This window comes from Mytilus trossulus, chromosome 8 (genome assembly GCF_036588685.1).
Source record: "Mytilus trossulus isolate FHL-02 chromosome 8, PNRI_Mtr1.1.1.hap1, whole genome shotgun sequence".
Lineage (NCBI taxonomy): Eukaryota > Metazoa > Mollusca > Bivalvia > Mytilida > Mytilidae > Mytilus > Mytilus trossulus.
Window position 1 is genome coordinate 75,976,636 of NC_086380.1, and position 25,097 is coordinate 76,001,732.

The 25,097-nt window shown below is 32.5% G+C and overlaps 1 protein-coding gene, 2 long non-coding RNA genes and 1 pseudogene across 5 annotated transcripts; all 4 read right to left on the bottom strand.

The window, feature by feature from the left end:
* Positions 1-910: 910 nt before the first annotated feature.
* On the bottom strand, positions 911-4,153 carry LOC134728005 (uncharacterized). Its single transcript, XM_063592406.1, has 4 exons — positions 4,139-4,153; positions 3,476-3,668; positions 2,944-3,075; positions 911-2,383 (listed from the first exon to the last, which is right to left on the bottom strand). The coding sequence occupies exons 1-4, from the start codon at positions 4,151-4,153 to the stop codon at positions 1,563-1,565; spliced, it is 1,161 nt and encodes a 386-aa protein (XP_063448476.1). The 3' UTR covers positions 911-1,562.
* LOC134728006 (uncharacterized) lies at positions 3,966-23,215 on the bottom strand (annotated as a pseudogene).
* LOC134681412 (uncharacterized) lies at positions 12,202-13,936 on the bottom strand. Its single transcript, XR_010100629.1, has 3 exons — positions 13,822-13,936; positions 13,212-13,317; positions 12,202-12,979 (listed from the first exon to the last, which is right to left on the bottom strand). It is a non-coding gene; the product is annotated as an uncharacterized LOC134681412 (long non-coding RNA).
* On the bottom strand, positions 17,699-19,694 carry LOC134681411 (uncharacterized). Of its 3 annotated transcripts, none has more exons than XR_010100627.1 (3): positions 19,624-19,694; positions 18,251-18,413; positions 17,699-17,897 (listed from the first exon to the last, which is right to left on the bottom strand). It is a non-coding gene; the product is annotated as an uncharacterized LOC134681411 (long non-coding RNA). The 3 variants fall into 3 exon arrangements; XR_010100628.1 differs by having other exon boundaries at positions 19,547-19,657; XR_010100626.1 differs by lacking the exon at positions 19,624-19,694 and adding an exon at positions 19,183-19,511.
* Positions 23,216-25,097: the final 1,882 nt, after the last annotated feature.

The following is a 25,097-nucleotide window of genomic DNA, read 5'->3' on the forward strand; positions in this document are numbered from 1 at the left end:
TGTTATTGTGAAACTCCTATAAATTTAAGCAACGATGGTTTATCGATGCGTTTTCATTTTTTACAGACAAACATGGTGTTGTTCCAGCAGTTAAAATTATAGCAATTAACATTATGTTCAAATGCATAGTTCGTTTTTTGGAATGTCTATCTAAAGACCTTTAAAGAGTTTGCAGCGAATCTGAGAATCTGACATATACCCATATATTATTCACGAAAGAGAATATTTTAGTAACTTACTAATCTATCGTTTTCTCCTTTTATATTTAAAACAATTCCAATCGTTCTGCATAACCCTTTGTCTTACCCAGGATTGCAACTGTCTGCGTTAGGGCATCTGTAATGATGATTATAAGTTTGTTCTGATAAATTTTTAAAGTTAAATACAGAATCTTTATTTACTTTCATTTCTGTATGCCCTTGAAATTTGACTCTTTGACCTAAAGATTGAACCCTATCCTTTATCTAGTGAATATCAACTAATGGGATCTATTGGTTGAAACATTTATTTTAGCAATATAGTAAAATACATGTATGGATGTATGTCCTGTTTGTATATGTATGTGAAAAAATGAAAAATGTGTTATATAGTGGCAAAGATATTTGTTTGAGGTTTTTGAAGAATGTAAACATAGACAATATTTATAGTTATGCCAAATATTTCCAATTTTGTCAATGTGTAACACCAGACATCACAAAAACAGCATCAGGCTTTATTGAGTCCAGAGGATAACTATTATTTGATTTCATACCAGCATTAACTACAGCTCACTAAAGAATACCCTATTATTCCTGTTTCACATTGAACTCAGGTCAATTATCTCCCTTGAAATATGTTTGATCAGGTTTATACTCCTTCATGCACATAGTAAAACATAAAGTCAATAAAATTTCAATATTTATTTGCAAATTATACTGATATTTTTTAAATAAAGTATAATCATGGTCATGATGGTAAAAAGGATACAAATAAATAAGATCATATTTATATAATAAAAAAAGACTTTTTCTATAAAATATGTCAGTAAAGCAAATTCTAATTGAATTACAAATACATGTTCAGTTTAAAAAAAAAAGAGAAAGCTTACAAGAGTGGACAACCAGAAATGTCATACCTGTTTCAATGTTTATTATCGACTTATATTGAATTAAAAAAAATAATGTTACACTATATATAAATGTAATACATTAAATTAGCAAATTTATGTATTTGAGATAAAGGTGACATAAAATGTTGATACATGAAGGCTGAATAATCATTTCATACAACAAATTACAAGAAAACTGAACTTTGACTAATAAATCACACAATGTGGTCAATTTGAGAGAAAACAAGTAAGCACAATTCATTTTTATTCTAAATGGTAGCTACTTTTAGAAAAAATGTTTATGAAGTCATTTATGAGTTCACAGAAAAATAATGCATGATAGAATATTTTGAATAAACAAATATACCAAAAAAATTACACATACATACAAATTTATAATAACTGCTCAAACATAGTACTAAAGTATAGATTATAATACAAGTCATGACATAAAAGATCACTTCTTCAAGCAATCTCACAATTCTGAAAACATATTGCCCATTTTTTGTACCACAGAACACATTAATTTTTTATCATTAGAAACTCTTGGCCTACCAAAAGCATTTTTAGACATAAGAACATCAATAAGTCCATTTTCTCCTTTACGAGTATAAATAAGTTTTAAATGAGCACAGTTCAAACCTGATCCAGCAATATTCTCTGCTGTTTTCATTTTCATTAAACCGCTAGCAATCAGGGGATGAAAGCTTGGCAAGTTTTTAGCTTTTGCCTTGACGAAGTTTTCTTGCAGTAAATGAGAATTAGAATTGTAACAAAGTTTAAGCATTAGTTCTTTAGAAACATTAGCAGCAATGAGTATTTTATCAAGCATATTTACATCATCCACAGCATTGTGGGCATTATATTCCTCCTTACAAAAATGTTGTGCTAAAAATGGCTGATTATATTTTTCTATTTTGGAAAAGTTTGATCTAAAAAGAGCCAATGAGTCTATAAATCCCATAACAATCTGAGTAAAATTATCATACATATTACAGTTATAAACAGCTGTTGACAAAACCCGAAAATCAAAATGTTTCCCATTATGTGCTACAAGTACAGCATTACTGAATTGATTTAACCACATAAAAAAATCAGATATGGCAACCTTTATATTAACAAAGTCTAGTTCAACACCTTTGTAAAAAACCTTTCGTCCATCCCAAACAATACCAGTCACCTTTTCGGCTTCATTAGACATTGGTAGCTGTGGTGGTATGTAACGGTTGAAACTGGTTTGAGTTCTGTGTTCTTTGGCAGCTATCTGTACTATGTGAGGAATGATGTTTCTTCTGACTGAAAATATACAGAAAATCAATATCAAAATTTCAGTTTTTCCAAATGTTTGTCCAAGTTTGTTGACCATTTTGAAGGTGTTTTGTTTTCATATTGTCTACAGTATCCCTTTGTAACATAATTATAATGAAACTGGACTAAGTGCAATTATAAAGATATATCCTCTATTGTAACGATTATGAAGCCATGATAAACAATGAAAGATATATTACAAAAGTTATTACTAGTTCTATATAGATTATTGTTGGTCATCTTCACGTAATTGATTTTCTCACTATAGGCGTTAACATGGAGAGTGAGAGATTGAGTGACGAGTACCTATCATAATCTGTGTATTGCTGTTTTGCCCATGACTAAAGTGACGCTTGCATTGACAATGCTTAGAGATCAGCAATAATTTGAATCAATATCAATGTTTTTGTTCAATGAAACTTTTTTGCTTTTGACCTTCAAAGGAAAAATTAACAAAACAGCAATAATTTGAAATATTGATGTCAATGTGCAAGTAATTATCTTTAAAATTTATCTTTTTTCAATTTTTGTTTCAGAAAAATACTTACTCAAATCTGTAGTTTCTAAATCATTGATGACAAAAGTTGGGTTGTCTAAAGAGGACACTGCCGTAAATAAAGGCTTGGGGATAGCATCTGGAATTCTCTCAATGTCCTCAGCTTGTTCACTAAAACTTATTTCTATAAAAGATAACAAAACACATGCATTATGGTATTAAACAAAGGACTCTTTCCATCAATGTCTAAACATTTTTTATACCAGGGATTATGTAACTTTTGATATTGTCTTACATTTGTATATATGTGATACTACTCAAACCGCAACTAGGAGCTGTCTTGAAACTAGTACTGAGGTGAGAATGAGTTCTCTTTGTTGAAAATATCACTTATTTTACAGATGAAGAACAGCAATAAAAACATGGTTCCTTTGCGGGAACTTACGTTCCTTTTTTTTTCTTTTTTTTTTTTAACTTTTCAGGATATTTTTAACCATATCCATTTTAATCCATTATAATATATTCATGTTTTTGGAATTCCTAGTAAATCCTAATAAAACATACTTGACTCATATTGCACTCACCAGATTCATAGCTAGCTCCTTCTGTTGCCTCACAGGCTCCTTTGGATGTAATTTTTTCTTCTTTAAGTTTTAATCGTCTTAATTTTTGTTCTGGTAATTTTGATTTCTTTTGCCTTTTTTCTCTTTCATGGTTTTTTTTGGAATTGTAAGGGACTGTGAAACTTCCAGGAGAAAGTCCATGTCTTTTGAATGTCTGTAATTACAAAAAAAGATGTTTATTTATCTAATATTTTGGTATTATATAATTACATCTTTAAAGACTTTTAAATTAGACTTTCTTTGGGGAGGCTCAACCTTCAATAATCAAATGTAATTCAATAATTTGTTTACTCCATTAGTCAAAATACAAAAAAACAGGATAAACATTGAAGCAGAAGAATGCAGATACCATAATTTATAATTTTCAACACATATTTTGTTTTGCTAAATAGTAATGCATTTTAATGATAAATTAAGTTTGTCGTTTATATTTACACCCGTATTTAAAAAAAGGTGACTTAAATTTACAGATAAATTCTATTGTTCAATTGCAGAAATATGTTACCTAAATAATGAATTGTAATTGGATTTCCAATGGAAATAGTCACTACATTCAAAAACAATTCTTGAAATCAACCTTTGAAATGACACCATGCACAGAAATGACATGCAAGACAGACAAACAGAAAAAAATAACATAAAAATTTCATTTTGATTAACCTCGGACAAGTAGTTTCTTCCTTCATTAATACAGGCAGCAGAGGCTTTTATGGTAAGCTTCTATGAAGGTATATCACACTAGGTTTCCTTTTGTAGCCACAGAACCTGGGTTGACAGAGGCTATGATCCCCAAATTGGTGTGGAATTAATGCTTCCAGGTTATTTTTCATGTCATCTGGTTGACCTTGATTTTTGGCAAAAACATATTTGATGGATTTGTCAAATGTCTTATGACTAAGCTGCTAATTTTCAAATTCTTGTTATTTTTTTGTAGATCATATAATCTGGCAACAATGTTTTTGATGGTATGATTTTTGTCAAATTTTTTAGTAACTGTTAAATTAAGTTCAGATTTTAGCCTTGCTATCAATGTGTTATCCCCATCTCCCTCGATAGTCTTTTCAGGGGTTCCTTGTTCCAGTAACTCTTTGACAGCCTGCATTCCTGCTTGGCTTTCCATCAATCTAGCTGACCCTAGGTGATTCCACACACATCTGTGTGGTCTTGGTTTTCTACCTGGCCTATTTCTCTTCCACCATTTGCATGTTCCACACGTACGATGCTTAACAATTGTTTTGATAACTTTATTACCATACTCACGCTTGCTCATCAAAAATGTATGACCTACAGACATATAAATTTTCGCTATTTTATATCAAAAAATAGAAATTAGATGTGAAGGAATTGATTAAAATTGGCCTAATAGTTTCAAATAAAAAGATCTCTATTAGATGATTTAACAGATAATTCATGGTAGCCAATTTTTATATTGATTACCACATTTATGCTCTTTAAGACCTTGACAATCAATAGACTTCAAGATTTTGTAAGAGCTAAGTAGTAAGTATGTACAAAATGGAATGATGGACGGTAGCATGACTAAATCTCTCTCTGTCAATGTCTGGCAAAATTATATAATTTTAAGATAATTAAATATACATTACCAGTTAAACTATCAAATCCCCTTTTCTGCCATCCATGGTCAGCACAAACAGTCATTCCAGAAAAATTAACAGCTGGCACAGATTCATTTCTGTTGAAAAAAAGCAAACAAATTCAAAGATACACACTAAAGAACAGCAATCAACATGTCAATATTTCAGTGGAATAAATCATACAGTTGGTGTGCGGGGTCACCAGACACATTTTTTAAAACTAGATACCCTAAGGCAGCAACAATTTCATTTTCGGGGGGGGGGGGGGGGGCTATGTTTTTTTCGGAAAAAAAAGTTTGTTTCTAGTTTTTGTTTGTTTCACCCTCAGCGGCCACTATATGTAATGCTAAAATTGAAAGAAAAAATTGTTTTCGACTTGTTGCAAAAAAAATAGATTGTTTTTCGCCTGCCAGGTGAACTAAAAAATGGTGGAAATGATTTCTCTGTCTAACATGACATCCCTAAAACGCTTTGTTGACAAGGCAGTATTAAAAACAACATTATTTGGCTGTATTGGAGATTGCACTGTAATTTTCAAGATAAACAACACTAAAGGCACTTTTTATTTGCTTCAATTTTCTGTTTTGTCACGTAATCTGGTTCATCATGATCATCAGTATAAGTACATCATTGAAGATGAAAAACAGCATCGAAAGCATTGTTTAAGCCACACATTCTGTATGTATGTGCCTGTTCAAAGTCAGGGGCCTGTTAATCAGTGGTTGTCGTTAGTTTATGGGTTACATATTGTTTTTTATTATTTTGTACATAATTGAGGCCGTCAGTTTTCTTGTTTTACATTGTCATTTTGGGGAATTTTATAGCTGACTATGCGTTAGGGGCTTTCCTCATTGTTGAAAGCTGTACGGTGACCTAATGTTGTTAATTTTTTTGTCAATTGGTCTCTTGTGGAGAGTTGTCTCATTGGCAACCCTACCTGCTACATTATTTTTTATTTTTTCCTATGTTTAAATAAATACTAATTTTATGTAAATTATAGATTTTGTGTCAATCTACAATGTAATTTTACCATATCCTTTCTTATATAAACATTGTGTAATTAAAAAATCAGTGTAACTAATACCTATTATTTGAATTAGTATCTGTCATGTCAGTATGACTATCAGTATTAGTATCTGTCATGTCAGTATGACTATCAGTATTAGTCTCCAGCATATTCTCAGTTCCATTTTCATCCTCTGCAGCATTGCTGTAAAATATTCAATACACAATTTCTATTAATGAAATTCACATCAATTGAACCAAGATCAAACAGCAATAAATTTATATCAATTTCTTAACCAATTTTTAAGCTTACACAACTTTTTGCAAATATTGCGATTAAAAAAAAACCAATGATTTAGATATGTTATGAAAATCTATTTAAACCATAAAATATATTCTATATATGAGGGGGGGATAGGAGGGGTCCTCATCCCAAAATCCCGGGCTTAGAAACACGAAATTAAGAGTTCCCGATTTTAAATAAATTGAAATCCAGACATCCCTAAATTTAAATAAAGAATTTATAGATCCCAACAATTAGGTCAATCCTGAAATCACGAGCTTAAAAACACCAGATCCTGGATTCCCGATAAATGTCCTACCCCTTCCCCATATATGGCTATGAAGTATTTTATGATACGATTCCTAATAACAATAACACACAAAAATCACCCCCCCCCCCCAAAAAAAAAAAAACAAAAAAAAAAAACTGTTGTTCATTTTATTGAAAATGTCTGTTTATGAGGTAAAGTACTATGACTCATCACTTTAGAACTTCAATAAAAAGGTGTTTAACATGTTCTTAATTTGTGTTAATTAGGTCATGCATTTGTACAAACTTCCTTCTTTAAAAAAAAAAAACTCCTTTTTTTGTATGCTTTCTGCATACATGATCATATAAAGTCTTAAAAAAACATGTAAACATGAAAACTAACCTCTTTTCAGCTTCAAATGCCTCTCTGCATCTTTGATCCATACTTAAATTGGCAAAACCTTCTATCATTTCCCCTGCTCTTCTTTCCATAACTTTTAAATTGTTAGGTGAAATAGGTGGCAGGCTCAAAGTGGACAGTACATTGTTTACCCTCTGAGGACCACCTAAGGCATCAATCATTGCTGAAAAAAAGTAAATCATTATATATACATCATTGTACATTATAACAACACTTGTACATGCATGTATGTTTAATTTAAGTGCAGACATTTTTGACAAAAACTTTTCTCAGCAAAATCAATTTGAGTTAATATATGCTGATCATATTCCTCTCTAAATGTTTTATAAATGAAATGTATTTTCACAGATTAAAAGAAAAATATTGTCCGTTCATCTTGCTTTTTTTTATATATAAAAAAAGCTGTGGAGTCTTACATCTTTTATTTCCCAAAATATCATGCAAGATTTCCTACATGTAAGCAAATATTACCATTTGTAAGAAAATAATAAAAAATGGTGTCTCAAGAATAATGCTTTTAAAAAATGATAAATATCTCTCATATATTTCTTACTAATGTAGTAGGTTGTTTTCAAGGCTTAGGAATAACACCAATGAGAGCTTAAAGTTCTGATGATTTATTACCAGTATATAAAACAAGTCTGAAATAGCAATACAACAAATATAAATAACAAGCTATCAGTTCATATAACATAAGATATATACTTTTACGAATATCACAGGTTATATAGTAAAGGAATATAATTAATAATACATTTAACTGTTATTAACTAAGTAGCAAGTAAAATGTATTGCAAGTAGAAAATGTTCGATGTTTACATTTAATGAAATTGACCTCGGGTGTCACGTGTACTTTTACAAATGCTTGACCTTTGACTATATACTACATCGGAATGTGATACGTAATTTACGTGTATCTGTGTATTTGTATTCAATACTGGTTTACCTTACAAACGGTATATACTAAATGTTACAACTACATTTATAAATAATGACTTCATTAAAATATATAATATGTATAATAATTAACTATATAATATCATACAACAATCATAAAGTTGCAAATATAATAATCATAAAGACTTATGATGTCAATATTATCGATTCATTAAAAGCTCCAAACTAACGGGAGATAACTCATGTTTACAATACAATATAAACAAAGCTAAACTATAAATAAATATGATATACTCTTACCACTTGTGGAGTGAGTTGAACTGATACGGTTAACGGCACATCATATAAACAACAATCATGTGCTCTACATAATTACATTACATGGATTCCTGAAACCAAAATACGAACATAAATACTCGGACTCGAATTATAAAAATATACAATGTTCCAAATATTCTTTACTCATTCATATTTGTACTTGATAAAACTATTTACTACAAAACTATTACTTTATATAAATGGAAAGACTTTTCCTTCTCTTAACTTAATAAGCCGTCATTTATAAAATAGAGACTATTCATGACAATAATCAAATAGTAATGTACGTAAATTGACAATACAACTCTACCGTGGCAAATAAACCGTAGATTATAAAATCATATGCTTATAGCTTAATAAAATACTAGCATATACATCTCGTGTACTTGTGTTACATACATGCGATATGAGGAGAACGTTACAAAGCAAAATAGAAACTTTACTAGAATATCATTTACATGAAAAATATAAATAATGTTAATAAAGAAGTAACTTACAGTATTCTATAATAATGTTGTCAAAAATATATAAGGTTTACAGGTAAACTATGTGGTCAAGATAAACAGACATAAATTCAATGGACTGCTATCGTCCGTGGAAATGTACAGGTACAAAACAAAGGAAATTAAACTTGACCGCGAAATATAAACAGCCAATCAGATACAATGATTTAAGTAAATCCCTAATGAATATTCATAAAATAACGTGAATATTACTATACATAAAAATATGGTTTGCAAGTAATAATTTAAACTGAATATACAATATTGAAAATATGTAATAAAGCTTTTATAATAAATATAGTATTTAAATAGATGATTTTTACAATATATATAAAATGATCATAAAAATCACTCTACTACACTAAGTACATGTACATGTAACTACATCGAAAAAGTTTCTATTGTAGGAGTACAACAACTTTTCATTTAAAAATTAAAGTAAAAGAGATCTTGAAAATGATTTTGGTTTATAAACATGATAAATACTATAATTCAGTCCTATTTTTGGCAATCTGCTCATGAATAAAACATTCTCTGATTTCTCATCCAATGTCTTGATGAAAAGAGGGAGGCTTTTATCAGGTGTTTTTAACCTCAAAATTGGTATCATGTAGAATGTTTTTATTTTGGGATTATAGAATATAGACTAGATTGATTTTTTTTTTATCTCAAGACCTCAGGATTTCTCTTACTTGTGTTTAAAAGCCCAGGATTTTAGGATCAGGACCCACTTAATCCTTCTTAAAATACATGTATGGGGTACCCGTGTGTGAGCGGGTGAGTGGACTTAAACTTACATGTATTTATTTATCCTGTCTTGATATTATTACAATGAAATTGAACAGGGGAAATCATAGAGAGGGGAGCCTAACTCGCTTCAGATGATAATCAGACAATGGCGGCTTTATTTCGGAAATATCTAGATTTTACATAACAAATAAGAATACAGTCCGAACATACCGATAAATTATCCTGCTAGTTCGATTGGCTTAAAGTTTTTTCGTGTTTTTATTTTGATAAGTGTATGAACCCTTGACCGGTTATTTGGGGTCTTCTTCTACACTCCCAAAATATGATAACAAACACGTCTAGCACACGAATGTACTCAATCAAAGTGTTTTCTACGTGTATTATGAAAACCGGAGGAAAAACTATCGGTGCTTTCACTTGCATAATTTTGATTTTGGATATCATGTATAACACTTGCGGTATCCTCGTGTAAGCATTGATTTGCTTAAACTGAGTTACAATTTTTAAAGATTTGTAAATAACAAAAAAAAGCGGAGCGAGGCAAAAATTTTTGAGGTTATTTTTTTAAAAATATTCTTCTAAAGGGGTGCAATGTAGGTATTTCGAACTATTGTGAGGTACAGTCAGCAAGAAATTAAAGTTTCAAGTAGAAACCACCTAAATCCAACCTGACAACAATTTACAATCACTATAGTATCATGGACGGACAGATGTAAAACAATATATGTTCCTGTTCCGCGAAAAACCTCTCAGTTATGATGACAAGGTCTCTTACAAACTTGAAAAATCTTCAACAAACTTCTAACACCAATAACTTACGTACTACATGTAAGAGATTTATTCTGCATATCTATGATAGAGTTTATAAAGCTGCAACCCAAAACAGAAGCTGAAGATCATGCGAACATTTTATTTTGATTCTGTGTTCCTATGCAAACTGAGTGTGCAGACCAATCTACACTGAAGACACCAGCACTTCTAAAATAATCAATATAAGGTCATAAATATCCCTGAAAGACATTGGTGCTGGTAATTGTGATAAACAGAAACATCACAAAAATACGAAGCCCTTGTTTGCAGATCGTCAATGTCACTTAGCCATTCAACATGGTTTAAATTATGTGAAATGAAACCGATTCACTTAAGAATTACTTTAACACTCCATAACACCATCATCGACAAACTTGGTTAGGACGATGGAAATGTAAAGAGTTGACAGATAGACGGGTGGATCGACGGAAGCAAAGTGAGACAAGACAGATCACATCAGCTCACATGACCAATACTAGATACTAGTATTAGATTTCGCAAACGAAAATTTCCACTTTTCGCCGTGATTTCCAATTGTCCTTTAATTATATGTTTTAACTTTTTGGATTTTCGGAGGTCGTGCCAGACTTAATATATACATATACTGTGTTCGCCACAAACCACTAAAATCAGAATGAGATACATTTACGAAGTTATTTTTATTTTGTGGGGATACGGCCATGCACGTATTTACGGTATACATAATTCGCCACTTCGATTATCAAAGAAATTGATTATAAAACGGCAAAAACAATGTAACAATTGTTTGTAATTTAACTGCTTAAACATGTTTTTCATTTTTCAATCACACACCTTCCTTTGAAGTATATAATATTTATAGAACTTGAATAAATTGTAGGTCAGTTGATTCTGTTACTTAGTATAGAAAGTCCCTGGTTAAACTGACTGTTTTATATACTTTGAATGTTAAGAAGGAATGGTCTCTTCTGATACTGAAACAAGTTGAAGACAACCCATACTTTGCAAATTTTAGGGGGGGCGCACGCCCGCCACGCCCCCACGTAAATCCGCCCCTGGTTCAGTGGCGGATCCAGAAATATATATAGTTTTTATGCAAGTTGGCTTCTTTATCTTAAGTATTGTTCACTGAATCAGGATAGGCGGATCTAACCCAATTTATAGTGACAAATTTGGTTGATATATATTGTCTGCTTAATTCTATAATTTGCATATTTATAAATCTGGATTGCAGATCTTTGATGATTTTTTTTTAACTATGACGATTAGAAGCTGTGACAAAAGAAACAGCTAGGTATGAACCGTAAGCTGCAGTCAGCAATGTAACCATAAATCGTATGTCCATAATATTTGGAATGCAGTTGTCAGAAGCTGGATAAAACTTGGTAGTTAGGGTGCTCGCACCCCTCATTAAGCTTCATTTAGGGTCAGTCAAGATTTTTGCAGGTTTCACTCATAAATTCGTCTAGCTTTGGGACCCCTCCACAAACCACTTTTACAAATTCTAGATATGCATCGGGTTGTATTTACTGAAGCACATCTTATACTAAAAGTCATGGAGTTTTTTTTTAGACCAGCCCATGTTCAGGGTTTATTGACTAGAGACCTTTTACATGCAGGGACACAATTTATGAGTCATTTTTCAGTAGATGCAGTTGGTCTCTGGTTGAGAGTTGTCTTTTTCAATCATTAGCAATCTTACCACATATTTTCATATTTCTGTGTTCAACTGTTTGTTCTTAAATGTTAAGCTGTTACACTGTAAATCTAAGTGTTAATAAATAGAACACTGCTTAAACGCTTTTTTGTAACACTTTTTGAACGTGTAATGGTGTTCCAAATGTTTACACTAGTGTTCATCAATTAATTGTGTGGTGTTCAGTTTTTAATGCCTTTGTGTTTCATTTTTGAACACTTGATGTTAAAGACCTTAACATTAGTGTTCAACGATTTAACGTGTCCGAATGTTCAAAATCTTAATACGTCGACGCGTTCAACAGCCATGTAACACTTTTTGAACACACCGAACATGTTCAAAACCCAAAATGTTAAGATTCAGAACACCAGACGTTAACATTCAGAACAGTTGACATAGGTGTTCAAATTGATGGTGTTCAAATGTGGAACATGTTCTATTGTTAAGCGTACATAATTTTCCATAAGTACTAAACTTAATTAAACTGTTATAAAAACTATATTGAATCAGGCAAAATACAACAATAAAACATATTTTAACAAGTAATTATTTATATAATCAAATGAGCATATATGTAAGAAAAGTGCACAAGAATACCTTATGATATTACAAGTAACAGTCAATGAAATCACATATATAATGTTTTTAAACCGACTTAAATATATCACAAATAATTATTTTCTTCTACATGACAAGATATAGTTGCTATATCATGTGTATCCTAACCAAAAAAGCATGTCAATGTGATAAGTAGATAGTTAATGATATAGATATTTGTCACAATGAAAGTTTAAAAGTTTGCAAATTCCAACAGTTCTTGTACGATCACACACAATGTACGCTCAACTTTTCAGTGCATCTTCACTTAAAGCTATCAACTGGATGGCATTCTACGTGTTATCATCCACTTCCAACGTCAAAATCCTCTACAATAAGTACTGTCTATCAGCCTATATATCCTGCACAATAAAAGTTAAAATTAATAGAAGAGAGGTTTTCATAAAGCATCAAATTATGCAATAGTTGTTGTGCTTTAATTTCGATATATACTAGAGTACAAATTGATATTCTGTGGCAGCGAATTGGAAGTTTTGACATTATAAATTACATAAGTCGATTTCTTGACCTAAAGTATACAGATATAGAAATGATACACCTACATAAGCTATTAATATACATATATTGTCATACCTTAATGACATCTTTCTTTTTTCCAACACTTTATAGCATGCTGAAATGACCTTCGTGGGCTTATTGGCTACCGGTTTCTTATTCAAACATTTCAATCTAACGATTCCTGCAAATCAAATAAAAATGCATTTTCTAAGTCAAAAATGGTGTTCCCTATGTTTACACTAGTGTTCAGCAATTGAATATGTGGTGTTTAGTTTTTAATGCCTTTGTGTTTCATTTTTGAACGCTTGATGTTAGAGTTCTTAACACTTAGTGTTCATCAATTGAATGTGTGGTGTTCATTTTTTAATGCCTTTGTGTTTCATTTTTGAACACTTGATGTTAGAGTTCTTAACACTTAGTGTTCAGCTAATATACGTGTCAATCTATTCTGTATTAAACAGACAGACGATCACAGACTGGTTATTCATCAGTTTATAAAATCACCATAACAAAGCTTACAGTTATTTACGTGAAATACTGTTCTTTAATTCGTCTTTTATGTTTAATATAGAAAATTTGGATATAACAGTTATGAATATTTGACAATATATATATCTGACATGAGAAAATAACAAGGAAGCCATCGAACTACTACCTATGGAGATTATCCTAACTTGTTACTCACTTCTTTCGTGTTCATGTGAGATAGAAGTCCCTTCTCCAGTGCTCTTCAATCCTTATATGTATCCATTCTTCGTTTAACCGCCTAAATCACCAGCCGATATCTGTTTCCGGTATTTGGTACCCTGGTACAAGACAGGAAAACACACTAGATCTGTTTTACCTAAACCAGCCTTCACTTGTACAAAACATAAAAACACTACCAAGTCTCGGAACATCAGACCATGACATTGTCTTCCATGAAATGAACATCACAGTAGGTAGAAAAAAGAAAACACCAAGAAAAATAAGTCAATACAAAAAAGCCGACTGGGACAAAATACGCACAGAAGTAAAAAATTTCCAAGACGAATACTTTTCTCTAGCACAAACAAATAACACCACAGAAGAAAAGTGGACACTGATCAAAAACAAAATACAAGAAATAACAGACAAAAATATTCCATCAAAAATAATGAAACAAAAACAAGATATTCCTTGGCTAACACCAGAAATAAAGAGACTAATAAGAAAAAGAGACAGAATACATAAGAAAATAAAGGCAACAAAATCAGATAAAAAATCGGATACTATCAAAAAGCACCGATCCTTAAAACACCAAGTACAACAAAAGCTTAGAACATCGTATTGGAACTACATAGAAAACATTATAATCGAAGATAGTAAACTGAAAGACAGTAAACCAAGCAAAAAATTTTGGTCATTCATAAAAAACCAAAAAAGTGAAAATATAGGTGTATCACCACTAAAGGTAAATGGTATCACAAAAACAAACCCCCAAGATCAGGCTGAAGCACTTAACCATCAGTTTCACTCAGCATTTACCACACCTAAACCTTTGAAATTATCTCACATTTGTGAACTAAAATCATTAAAATCAGCAACACATAAACTTGAAATGAAGCAAATAAACATCACCCCAGAAGGAACATCTAAATTACTAAAAAACTTAAACCCATCAAAAGCTATTGGTCCAGACAAAATATCACCTCATTTTCTAAAAGAAGTTCATCATGAAATCTCACCTATAATATCTGACTTGTTTAATTCATCAGTAAATACAGGCACAGTACCAAACGACTGGAGAGAGGCCTTGGTTACACCAGTTTTCAAAAAGGGAGCAAAATCTAAACCTGAAAACTACAGGCCCATCTCTCTAACCTGTATCCTTAGTAAATCACTAGAACATATAATAGTATCATCCATAATGAAACATCTGGACATTTACGATTTACTATATCCACTGCAGCATGGTTTTAGATCAAAAGTTAGCTGTGAAACACAACTTTTAACTTTTACACAGCAAATACTGGATTACATGGCAAACGGTAAACAAACTGACGTAGTTGTCATGGACTTCTCAAAAGCGTTTGATAAGGTGGACCATCAAAGACTTATCCTAAAACTGAAACGCATGGGAATAAATAACATAACAACAAATTGGATAGAGGCATGGTTATCGCATAGATCACAAAAAGTGGTGGTTGACAGTCACACATCAAATAGTTGTCCTGTATTGTCAGGCGTTCCCCAAGGGTCTGTTCTCGGGCCATGCCTGTTCTTAATTTACATTAATGACATGCCAGAAAACCTTAAAAGTAATGTTCGCCTCTTTGCAGATGACACTATTGTGTATCTAACAATCTCATCATTAGATGACTGTCACACCCTTCAATCAGACCTACATAAACTGGAACAATGGGAGCAAGAATGGCTTATGTCCTTCAACCCAGACAAATGTGAAATCATCCACATAACAAGAAAACATAAACCAATCATCTATAAATACACATTACATAATCATATTTTAAAATCAACAAACAAAGCAAAATATCTTGGCGTTTCCATCACAAACGATCTGACATGGAATTCTCATATAAATGACATCACGAACAAAGCAAATGCATCACTGAGATTTATAAAAAGAAACGTCAAAACTAACAGCATAAAAACAAAAGAACTGGCTTACAAAACATACGTAAGACCAAAAATTGAATATTGCAGTGTCGTCTGGGACCCCTGGCAGAAACAACAAATACATAAAATTGAAATGGTACAGAGAAGAGCTGCCAGGTATACACTCAACCAATACAGCTATCAAAGCAGTGTAACAGCCATGCTTGAACATCCAAGATGGCCAACATTACAACAAAGAAGAAATCTTGCATCCGTCACCATGCTATACAAAATTCAACACCAATTAGTCTCCATCCCAGTAAATACATACCTAATACCATCCAAAGAACATAAATTTATACAGCCATTCTCTCCCACAAACTATCATTTGTATTCATTTTTTCCTAGAACAATAAGGTTGTGGAATACCCTACCATACCAAGTAGCCTGTAGCCCAGACTTAGAAGCTTTTAAGTCTGGTGCAAAACCACATATGTATTGCTAAATCAAACCATGTTTTTTAACTATATACAAAAAAAAAAAAAAAAAAAAAAAAAATGTTTTTTCTTGCAATTATTGTAAATATGTTTAGTTTTAATTTGTTTCCCTAGCATGTGCCTTCTTGTAATCTTCAACATATTGAAGTTAAGAAGTATTATGTAGATGTAGATGTATATTTTTTTTAACGCGTGGTGTTCAAAATTTCAAGCGATTTGAACACCGATTGAACATGTAATGTTAATAAACTGAACGGATCATGAAATAAGATAAACATCGACATATTTGTACTACGATATTATCATAACAGGCCTCATTGATATGCATAATTATGTCACTTATAAGTAAAACTAGTAATAATAATAAAATAAGTTCATAAACTATACATATATGCCAGCTTGGAAGTTTAATTTTTCACAATTACAAAATTATTTGTCAAAAATTCACAAGATCATCATCCTGCATGTACATGCATATTTTTAAAAGGATATTCTTTGTAAATTTGTCAATTAGAAGGATAGAAAACCGGACCAACATAGTATCCTCTTTTCAGATCAAAATTTGAACACCGGTGTACACTGTGTCTGAACACACATGTTAATATTTTTAACACAAACGTTAAAACTTTGAACACGTCTCTAAGCATGAACATATGACGTTACAATATTGAACAATCGGTGTACAAATTTTGAACGCGTCCGGACGCGTCAGGCGTCAGGTAGATTTACAGTGTACACCGTCACAAGTTACAGGAGAATTTGCATGTACAGTATGTGTAAGCCCACCACATTCTCATTCTGTATGACTTTGTTCTATGTAAGTAGTTTGAAACTCTGTTTGCTTTTGGTCATATTGAGTTTTATTTGTTTGACACTTGCATTTTTATGCCCCACCTACGATAGTAGAGGGGCATTATGTTTTCTGGTCTGTGCGTCCGTTCGTCTGTCCCGCCTCAGGTTAAAGTTTTTGGTCAAGGTAGTTTTTGATGAAGTTGAAGTCCAATCAACTTCAAAATTAGTACACATGTTCCCTATGATATGATCTTTCTAATTTTAATGCCAAATTAGAGTTTTTATCCCAATGTCATGGTCCACTGAACATAAAAAATGATAGAACGAGTGGGGCATTCGTGTACTGAGGACACATTCTTGTTAGATGTGTTGGGATCCTGATTATACACCAACAAACAACACTACCTTTAAAGACACCATAATGATCAATGTGACAGGGATATCTACATCAATACGGTATTATTTGCATATCCTATAGCAAAGAGTCTAGGACCATGTATCTTAAAAGTCAAACAAAAAAACAACAAGAACTGTCAGCACTAGATACATAGACCAATATCTCAGGACCACCTAATTGAATAAGATTACCAAAGATTTCAAATAATTTGGAAACAGGGTTAAATAAATATAGGTCTAATTGGAGCTTGGTAATATAGCTGTATATAGCTACTAAAAAAATTGAATAGAAAAAGAAAATTAAGTGTCTAGTACTCTTTATTTACACTTTATCTCTCAGTCAAACAATGAATATTTTTGTTGTTTTGGTAATAGTGGAACATCTTTCTAAAACACACTGTTTTTTTTTATTTCACTCTTAAGAACAAATTCTGCTTCAAATTAATCAATATGTAGATCACAATTATAACCTTCATCTTCACCAGTTCTGCATTCTAACCTGAAATATAATGTTGTACATGAAGCAAAAAGCAAATCTATTTTAAAGAAAAAAATAACAATGTGCAATTTAAAAGAACAATTTAAATGTGAACTATATATAAATGTCTAAAGTCTTTAAGACAATAACACTTCTCATTTTATTGCAGATATAAAAAAAAAAAGTTTAAAACAAAACCCTTACATTTTTTTAAGCTTTATCAAATTATCATAAATTTATAAATTTTACAAAATCATTTCAATCTAAAAAATTAAATTGAAATAATCGTTGATGTTCTTAAAAAGTGGCAGGGTGTCCTGTCGCCTATGACCCAAAAAATGAAGAACTATTTGAGTATAACTTTAATAACTTACCTTCTTTCTTTCATTTTGTACATGTAGTTTATGAAAAGTGATTTGTTACATCACAACAACATGTACAAGTTATCAAAGAATCAAACAACTACAGCAGTGTTTTCATAGTCTGTAGGACAAATTGGAAAACCAGCTAGGATGTTGTGTCTAGTATTTCCACTGACTGAAATTATACGAAGACAAAATATGAATATGGACATGACTATAAAGTACTGGATCAATCAAAGAATAAATAAATATCATAGTGTAGGGTAGCTAAAGGACCCATACTTGAGTGAAATAACTTCACCAATCTGACATGGATATATATTGTTTTGCATCATGATGAATACAGATATAGGTGAAAATGTAACCTTTTCCTATATTGTTTGGGTTTCCTGTCAATATTTTTGCTCTGCAATAAAAAAGTAGAATACCAATGTGTAAAAAGAGATTGAAAAAACAGCTTGTAACACCAAGAAGGATGAGAGACGAAGAAATTATTGTAACTTTAATGATGTAATCATATATTTCTGATAGTTTTCCAGACCTATCCACACATATTTTTCAAGCTTGAAAAGATGACCTTCATGTTTTCCAGCAGCATATTTCACCTTCTGTATAGGTAGTGCCCCCCCTTTTGAGTTGAGAGTAATTGTTCTAAATTGTGTCCTCCCTAGTCCAATGAAATGAAACTGAACAAAATGAAATGAAACTGAACAAAATGAAATGAAACTGAACAAAATCTGATACTTGTTTGAATTCAAATTATTATACATATAATATAAATGTGTGTGTATTAAAAATATATACAGATAAATAAGAAGAAAAGGATGGCACATACGATTGATTGTCAATGAGACAACTCTCTGTCAAAGTACATGTAACAATTAATTAATGTATTGAATTGAGAAATTAAAGTTTAAATTACAGATATATTGAAATATTCATACCATACAATGCCTGCACGTTTTCAATGATACATCATGTGTGTTAAAGTACACAAACAACCGGTTATAGTCGCTCATTTGCATAACAATGAAGCGGCATAACATGTGCGTCAAAATGCATAATTTGCATCCGATTTGCAATGTTGTTGCCATATAAACATTCAAAAACATATTAAACTTTTATCGGACCTTTAATTTAAAGAAATTTCTTATCCAAAAACGAACAATTGTCAAAAATTCATAAAACCAAGACTTGGTTTTATCAGACATGTGTTTTCGCAACATTCTTGGCAATCCTGAACTTTTTCTCAATAACCATAATAATTTTGTTTATAAAAATATGATAACTTATAAATTTTTAACTCACAGTACAATTTGCACTAATCCAATACAAAATTGGTTTGCTAGATTTTCTTAATTCAACATTTCAAATTGACGACCTACCTCTCTGAGTATGTCCAGTTTTTTCCAATATGGCGCCTATCCGGAAGTTAGGAAGGCCTGAATTGAAGGAAAACCAACCATTTTTCTGTTTCATGAAAATCAAACCGGAAATTGATAGATACAAATCTGGGTCTGTTCGCCCTGTTACACATTCGCCCTAGATCCATTCGCCTATTTTTTTTGGCATTGTTGTTAAATTGCAGAATATTCATTGGTCAGGTTCAAAGTTTGTTGAAAAATCACAGAATATTTGCATCATATAACTAATAACTATATAAAAACGAACTCAGGGTAGTAAAAACTAGGACGTACCAACCTACGGCAGGTATGTAATCAGGGTGAACATACCAGATACCAATACATGTAGTACAGTACATGTACAATGTTAAATGATGAATCGGAATGAAATAGGCTAGATTAACTATGCTGTATAAAATAAATTGGGGGTTAGTAGAAGTTCCTAAGGACAACTTAACAATTTCTGATAGACGCACTAGGGGGGAACATAAATTTAGGCAAATATCCACAAATAAAGATTTCTATAAATTTTCATTTTATCCTCGCACTATTTCGGACTGGAACTCACTACCTGAAGCAATAGGTATGTCTGACACCCTGGAATCCTTCAAAAGTGGCATATCCACTCTAGCATACAAAAAAGGGGAAAAATATAACGCAGTCAACTACAGACCAATCTCTCTCACTTGTATCAGTTGCAAACTTATGGAACATGTCATTACTAAACACCTAATTAACCACCTAGAAAAAAATAACTTATTATACGACCTTCAGCATGGCTTCAGACACTCTAGATCATGTGAAACTCAACTTCTATCCTTCATACAAGAACTAGCTTCAAATTCAGACAATAACATCCAAACAGACCTTGTAATTATGGACTTTGCCAAAGCCTTTGACAAAGTCCCACATCAAAGACTCTTATACAAACTACATTTCTACGGTATACAAAATGAAACACTTAACTGGATCTCTGCCTTCTTATCAAACCGCACACAAACAGTTGTCCTGGATGGAGAGTCATCAGACATTGCTCCAGTTACTTCTGGTGTCCCACAGGGAACAGTTCTGGGTCCAGTTCTATTCCTGGTATATATTAACGACCTACCAGAATATTTGAAATCCAATAAACTCAGACTGTTCGCAGACGACAGCATCATATACAAAAGCATCAAATCTAAAAAAGATTGTGATAGCCTTCAGGAAGATCTTGATGCTGCTGCAAAGTGAGAAGAAGACTGGCTGATGGCTTTCCATCCAGACAAATGTACAGTTCTCACTGCCTCAAACAAGAAAAATACCATCAAACACGACTACATCCTTCACGGCCACACTTTAGAATCTGTCTCCTCCGCAAAATATCTTGGAGTAACACTGCAATCAGATTTAAAATGGACACAGCATACAAACAACATCATTGGTAATGCTAATAAAAGCCTAGGCTTTCTAAAAAGAAATCTGAAAACATCCATTACAAACATTAAGTCTCAGGCATATCTAGCACTCGTACGTCCTAAACTAGAATATGCTTGTTCGGTTTGGAACCCTCATACTGCTGAACAATGCAATAAACTTGAGATGGTTCAACGTCGGGCTGCTAGATATGCCTGTAATCGTTATCACAACACCAGTAGCGTTACAGACATGCTCCATACTTTAAATTGGCCTACCCTACAACAAAGAAGACTTAAAACAAGACTTATAATGTTTTATAAAATTGTACACCATATTGTCGCTGTACCATCAACATTACTCATACCAACAGACAATAGAACCCGACAACTTCATACACAAACTTACAGACATTTACTTACAGTTAAAGATTGTTACAAATATTCATTTTTTCCGTATACTATTACACAATGGAATGTACTACCTCCAAAGGTAGTACTTTCTCCCACTTTAAATATTTTTAGAGAACAGTTAACACCTACTGTTCTCTACAATATAGAACAGTAAACCTAGTAGTTATGTAAATAGTTTTAACCACATGTCATGTTAGTATTTGTTTATTTTTTGGCACTTTATTTTGTAAATATTTATTTATTATTATCCTACGCATGCGCAGCAGTTAGTAATCATCAAAATATGATGGATAACTGGATACCAAAAGAAGAAAAGAAGAGAATCCGGGTCCGTTCGCGCCCATTCACGTTCGCACCCACTCATGTTCGCCCCCTTTCACTTTCGCACCCCACATGTTCGCACCCAAAGTCCGTTCGCACCCTACATGTTCGCGCCCAATTTTAATTGGTTTTGTCAGGGACGTATATATATTTTAAGTCCTTGCAGGTTTTGTGTTTAATAACTTTGTAATCAAGTTTTGGCAAGTAGTATTCTTAAAAGTATAATTGATTTTATTGTCTCAAAATAAAGCGAGACAGCATTTTTTATGTGTTTAATGAATCTTAATCATGTTTTTTTAGAGTGTATTGTTAAAAAAAATAATATTCCTTTCTAATTAAAAGGGATTCTGTCAACGTTTTATTTTGTGTTGAATAACACTTAATCATGTTTTGTTTAGTGTATTGCCTATAACTTTGTTTCATTGACTTGTTTCAAAATGAAGTGAAATTCTGACTACGTTTTTTTTTGCGTTCAATAAATTTTATCATGTTTTGATTTATATAATAATGTATTGCTATATTTCCTTATTTCATTGCTTCAGATCAAAGGGACCAAGCTGTTAAAAACAATTATCCTTTGTGTTTTTCATTTAAAATATTTAATCTTTTACTCATACCAAGCTATAAATACATTCAGTATTTACATCAAAGCAATTAAAAACAACAATCATGATTTTCTAATTATTCAACTGGAATTTGAATTAAAATTGGGCGCGAACGTGTAGAGTGCGAACGGACCTTGGGTGCGAACGTGCGAGGTGCGAACGTGTAGGGTGCGAAAGTATATTGGGCGCGAACGGACCTGACACCTCCACTCTAACACTTGAAGGATCCACAGCAACGTATTAAACTTTAAAGCCACTGTACATAATGTATATATGTTATTGATAACGATTTTTCTTTGTCATATTATTTTTAAATTAAGTCCATATGTACAAAGCACACAAGTTCCGGGAAGTTTTACACTCCTACCTAGGAGTCTACTCCCGTATTCGGAAGAAGAATAAGAAGAATGAAGGATAGGATACAAATAATAATTAATAATAAATAAATACTGAAAGGCATACTAAATTGTTTCTTACCTGCCCCAAGCTTAGTATTCACACAGAAACTTGGCATGCCCTTGGAACTTGGGTTTTCTTTGTGCGTTGATCCATATGGAACCCTGTTCAATTCTTGGCATGATGTAATATATACTGGATATAAAGATAGCCACCCAGTCCACACTTCATCTCTCCTTTTATAGTCTCGTGGCTTAATATAAGAGGGCCGTTATAACACCTCGAACAAAATTTAAGATGGTCCAGCAGTGTTCCCCATTCCACCAATCTTCTCCCCGAATGCCAGGAGGTACTGGTATTTATCTTTGTACTCTCCAAAAGTTTGTCAATGCCGGGGCAGCAAACGGCACAGCCTGTTGCTGATGTAATATTGTAACTTTCATTCATTCATAAATATCTATAGAGTTCAGAGTTCACGCACGTGTTGTGTTGATGGACATAGCAGATAAGGTCGCGTCTTATTGCTTTATGTATTTGTGTTGATAAGTTAGCTCTAGCATTATATTAAAGTATGTTAATCAGTACACATGGCTTGTCTCTCACTTAATATATATAGGCTACCAACGTTACATTGGCGACGAGGATAAAAACAAAAGTTGGAAATGTTAAAAATGTATTTTTATGGATTTATTAATTAGTGACACTGATAATTAAACCATGGCTGCATCTTTGCCAAATTTTCCGAGTTTTCCGGTACATGAGAATAATGCTGAAATGAGGTAGCGTAAATGGATAAGTAGACTTGAAAATTTATTCATTGGATTAAACATAAAGGACAGCAAACGACAAAGAGCACTCTTGCTGCATTACGCTGGAGAAGATGTCAACGAAGTCTTTGATACCCTTGATAATACAGGAGAAGACTTTGATGCCGCTAAACAAAAGTTAACCGCTTACTTTGTTCCGAAAAAGAATACAGAGTACGAAATCTACAAATTTAGGCAAGCCAAACAAACATCTGATGAAACTATCGACAGCTTTCACACGAGACTACGCCAGCTAGCTGTAAACTGTGAATTCGCGGAAACATCTAAAGAAGTGAAATCGCAAATAATTCAAGGTTGTCATTCAACTAGACTAAGACGAAAGGCTCTTCGAGAAGACACGACCCTTGAAGGATTAATTTCATCAGCTAGAGCGTTAGAACTTTCCGAAAAGCAGGCAACGGAAATTGAACAATCAGACAAACAATCCGCAAATGCTGTGAGAAAAGGAGTTGGAAAACGCAGAAACGGACCACGATTTCTACAGACACAAACTGACCAAAACGTAAAGAAAAGGACTACTGGTACTTGCAGAAACTGTGGAGGTGACTTTCCACATGCAAACAAGTGTCCGGCATTTGGAAAAAGTTGCAACTCATGTAAAAAACTGAATCATTTCGCCTCTGTATGTAGATCCAAACGTATGGATGGAACTAGCACTTTTAAAAGAAAAGTAAACAAAGTTGACAATTACGAACATGATGATGCTCGTGATAGCAGTTCTGACGACGGTTACGTTTTTGGATTACGAGAAAATACTGTGAATAAAGTACAGAAAGGACAACCGAAATTAAATGTGAAAATCAACAATTCTAATGTGGATATTTTGATTGATACAGGATCAAGTATTAATGTTATTGATGAAAGCACATTCGAGAACATCAAGTGTAAACCCAAACTTTCTCACGCTGACACTAAAGTCTTCGCATATGGATCATGCAGATAAAAACTTGAAATTAATGGGAAAATTTCACGCTACAATAGAGACTGACCATAAAATAACAACCGCACCGGTGTATGTGATGAAAGGAAGATACGGGAATTTATTATGCTATGATACATCTGTTGACTTAAGCATAGTGCCAGTCATTTCGACAGTAGCAAATAAACATGAAATATTATGCAATAAATATAGCGATGTGTTCAATGGAATTGGAAAATTAAAAGATGAAAAAGTGAATATTCATATTGATGGAAGTATAAAACCTGTAATTCAACCACATAGGCGTATACCGTTTCACATTCGAAAGCAGGTAGAAGCAGAACTCGAGAAACTCGAAAAACAGGATATAATAGAAAAGGTGGATGGACCAACACCTTGGGTGTCCCCGATAGTTGTGGCCCCTAAACCGAAAAACAAGAACGAAATTCGATTATGCGTGGATATGAGGGAACCGAACAAAGCTATTTTGCGTTCACGTCATATTACACCAACACTCGATGATATGATCTTGGATTTAAACGGATCTAAAGTATTCTCGAAAATGGACCTTCGAAGTGGATAT

What these genes read in the sequence shown, in the direction of transcription:
- LOC134728005 (XM_063592406.1), bottom strand. An exon ending in AGGAGCTAGCTATGAATCTG is followed by an intron (nt 3,076 to 3,475) that starts GTGAGTGCAATA and finishes TATCTTTTATAG; the next exon opens with AAATAAGTTTTAGTGAACAA. An exon ending in TTTAGAAACTACAGATTTGA is followed by an intron (nt 2,384 to 2,943) that starts GTAAGTATTTTT and finishes GTATATTTTCAG; the next exon opens with TCAGAAGAAACATCATTCCT.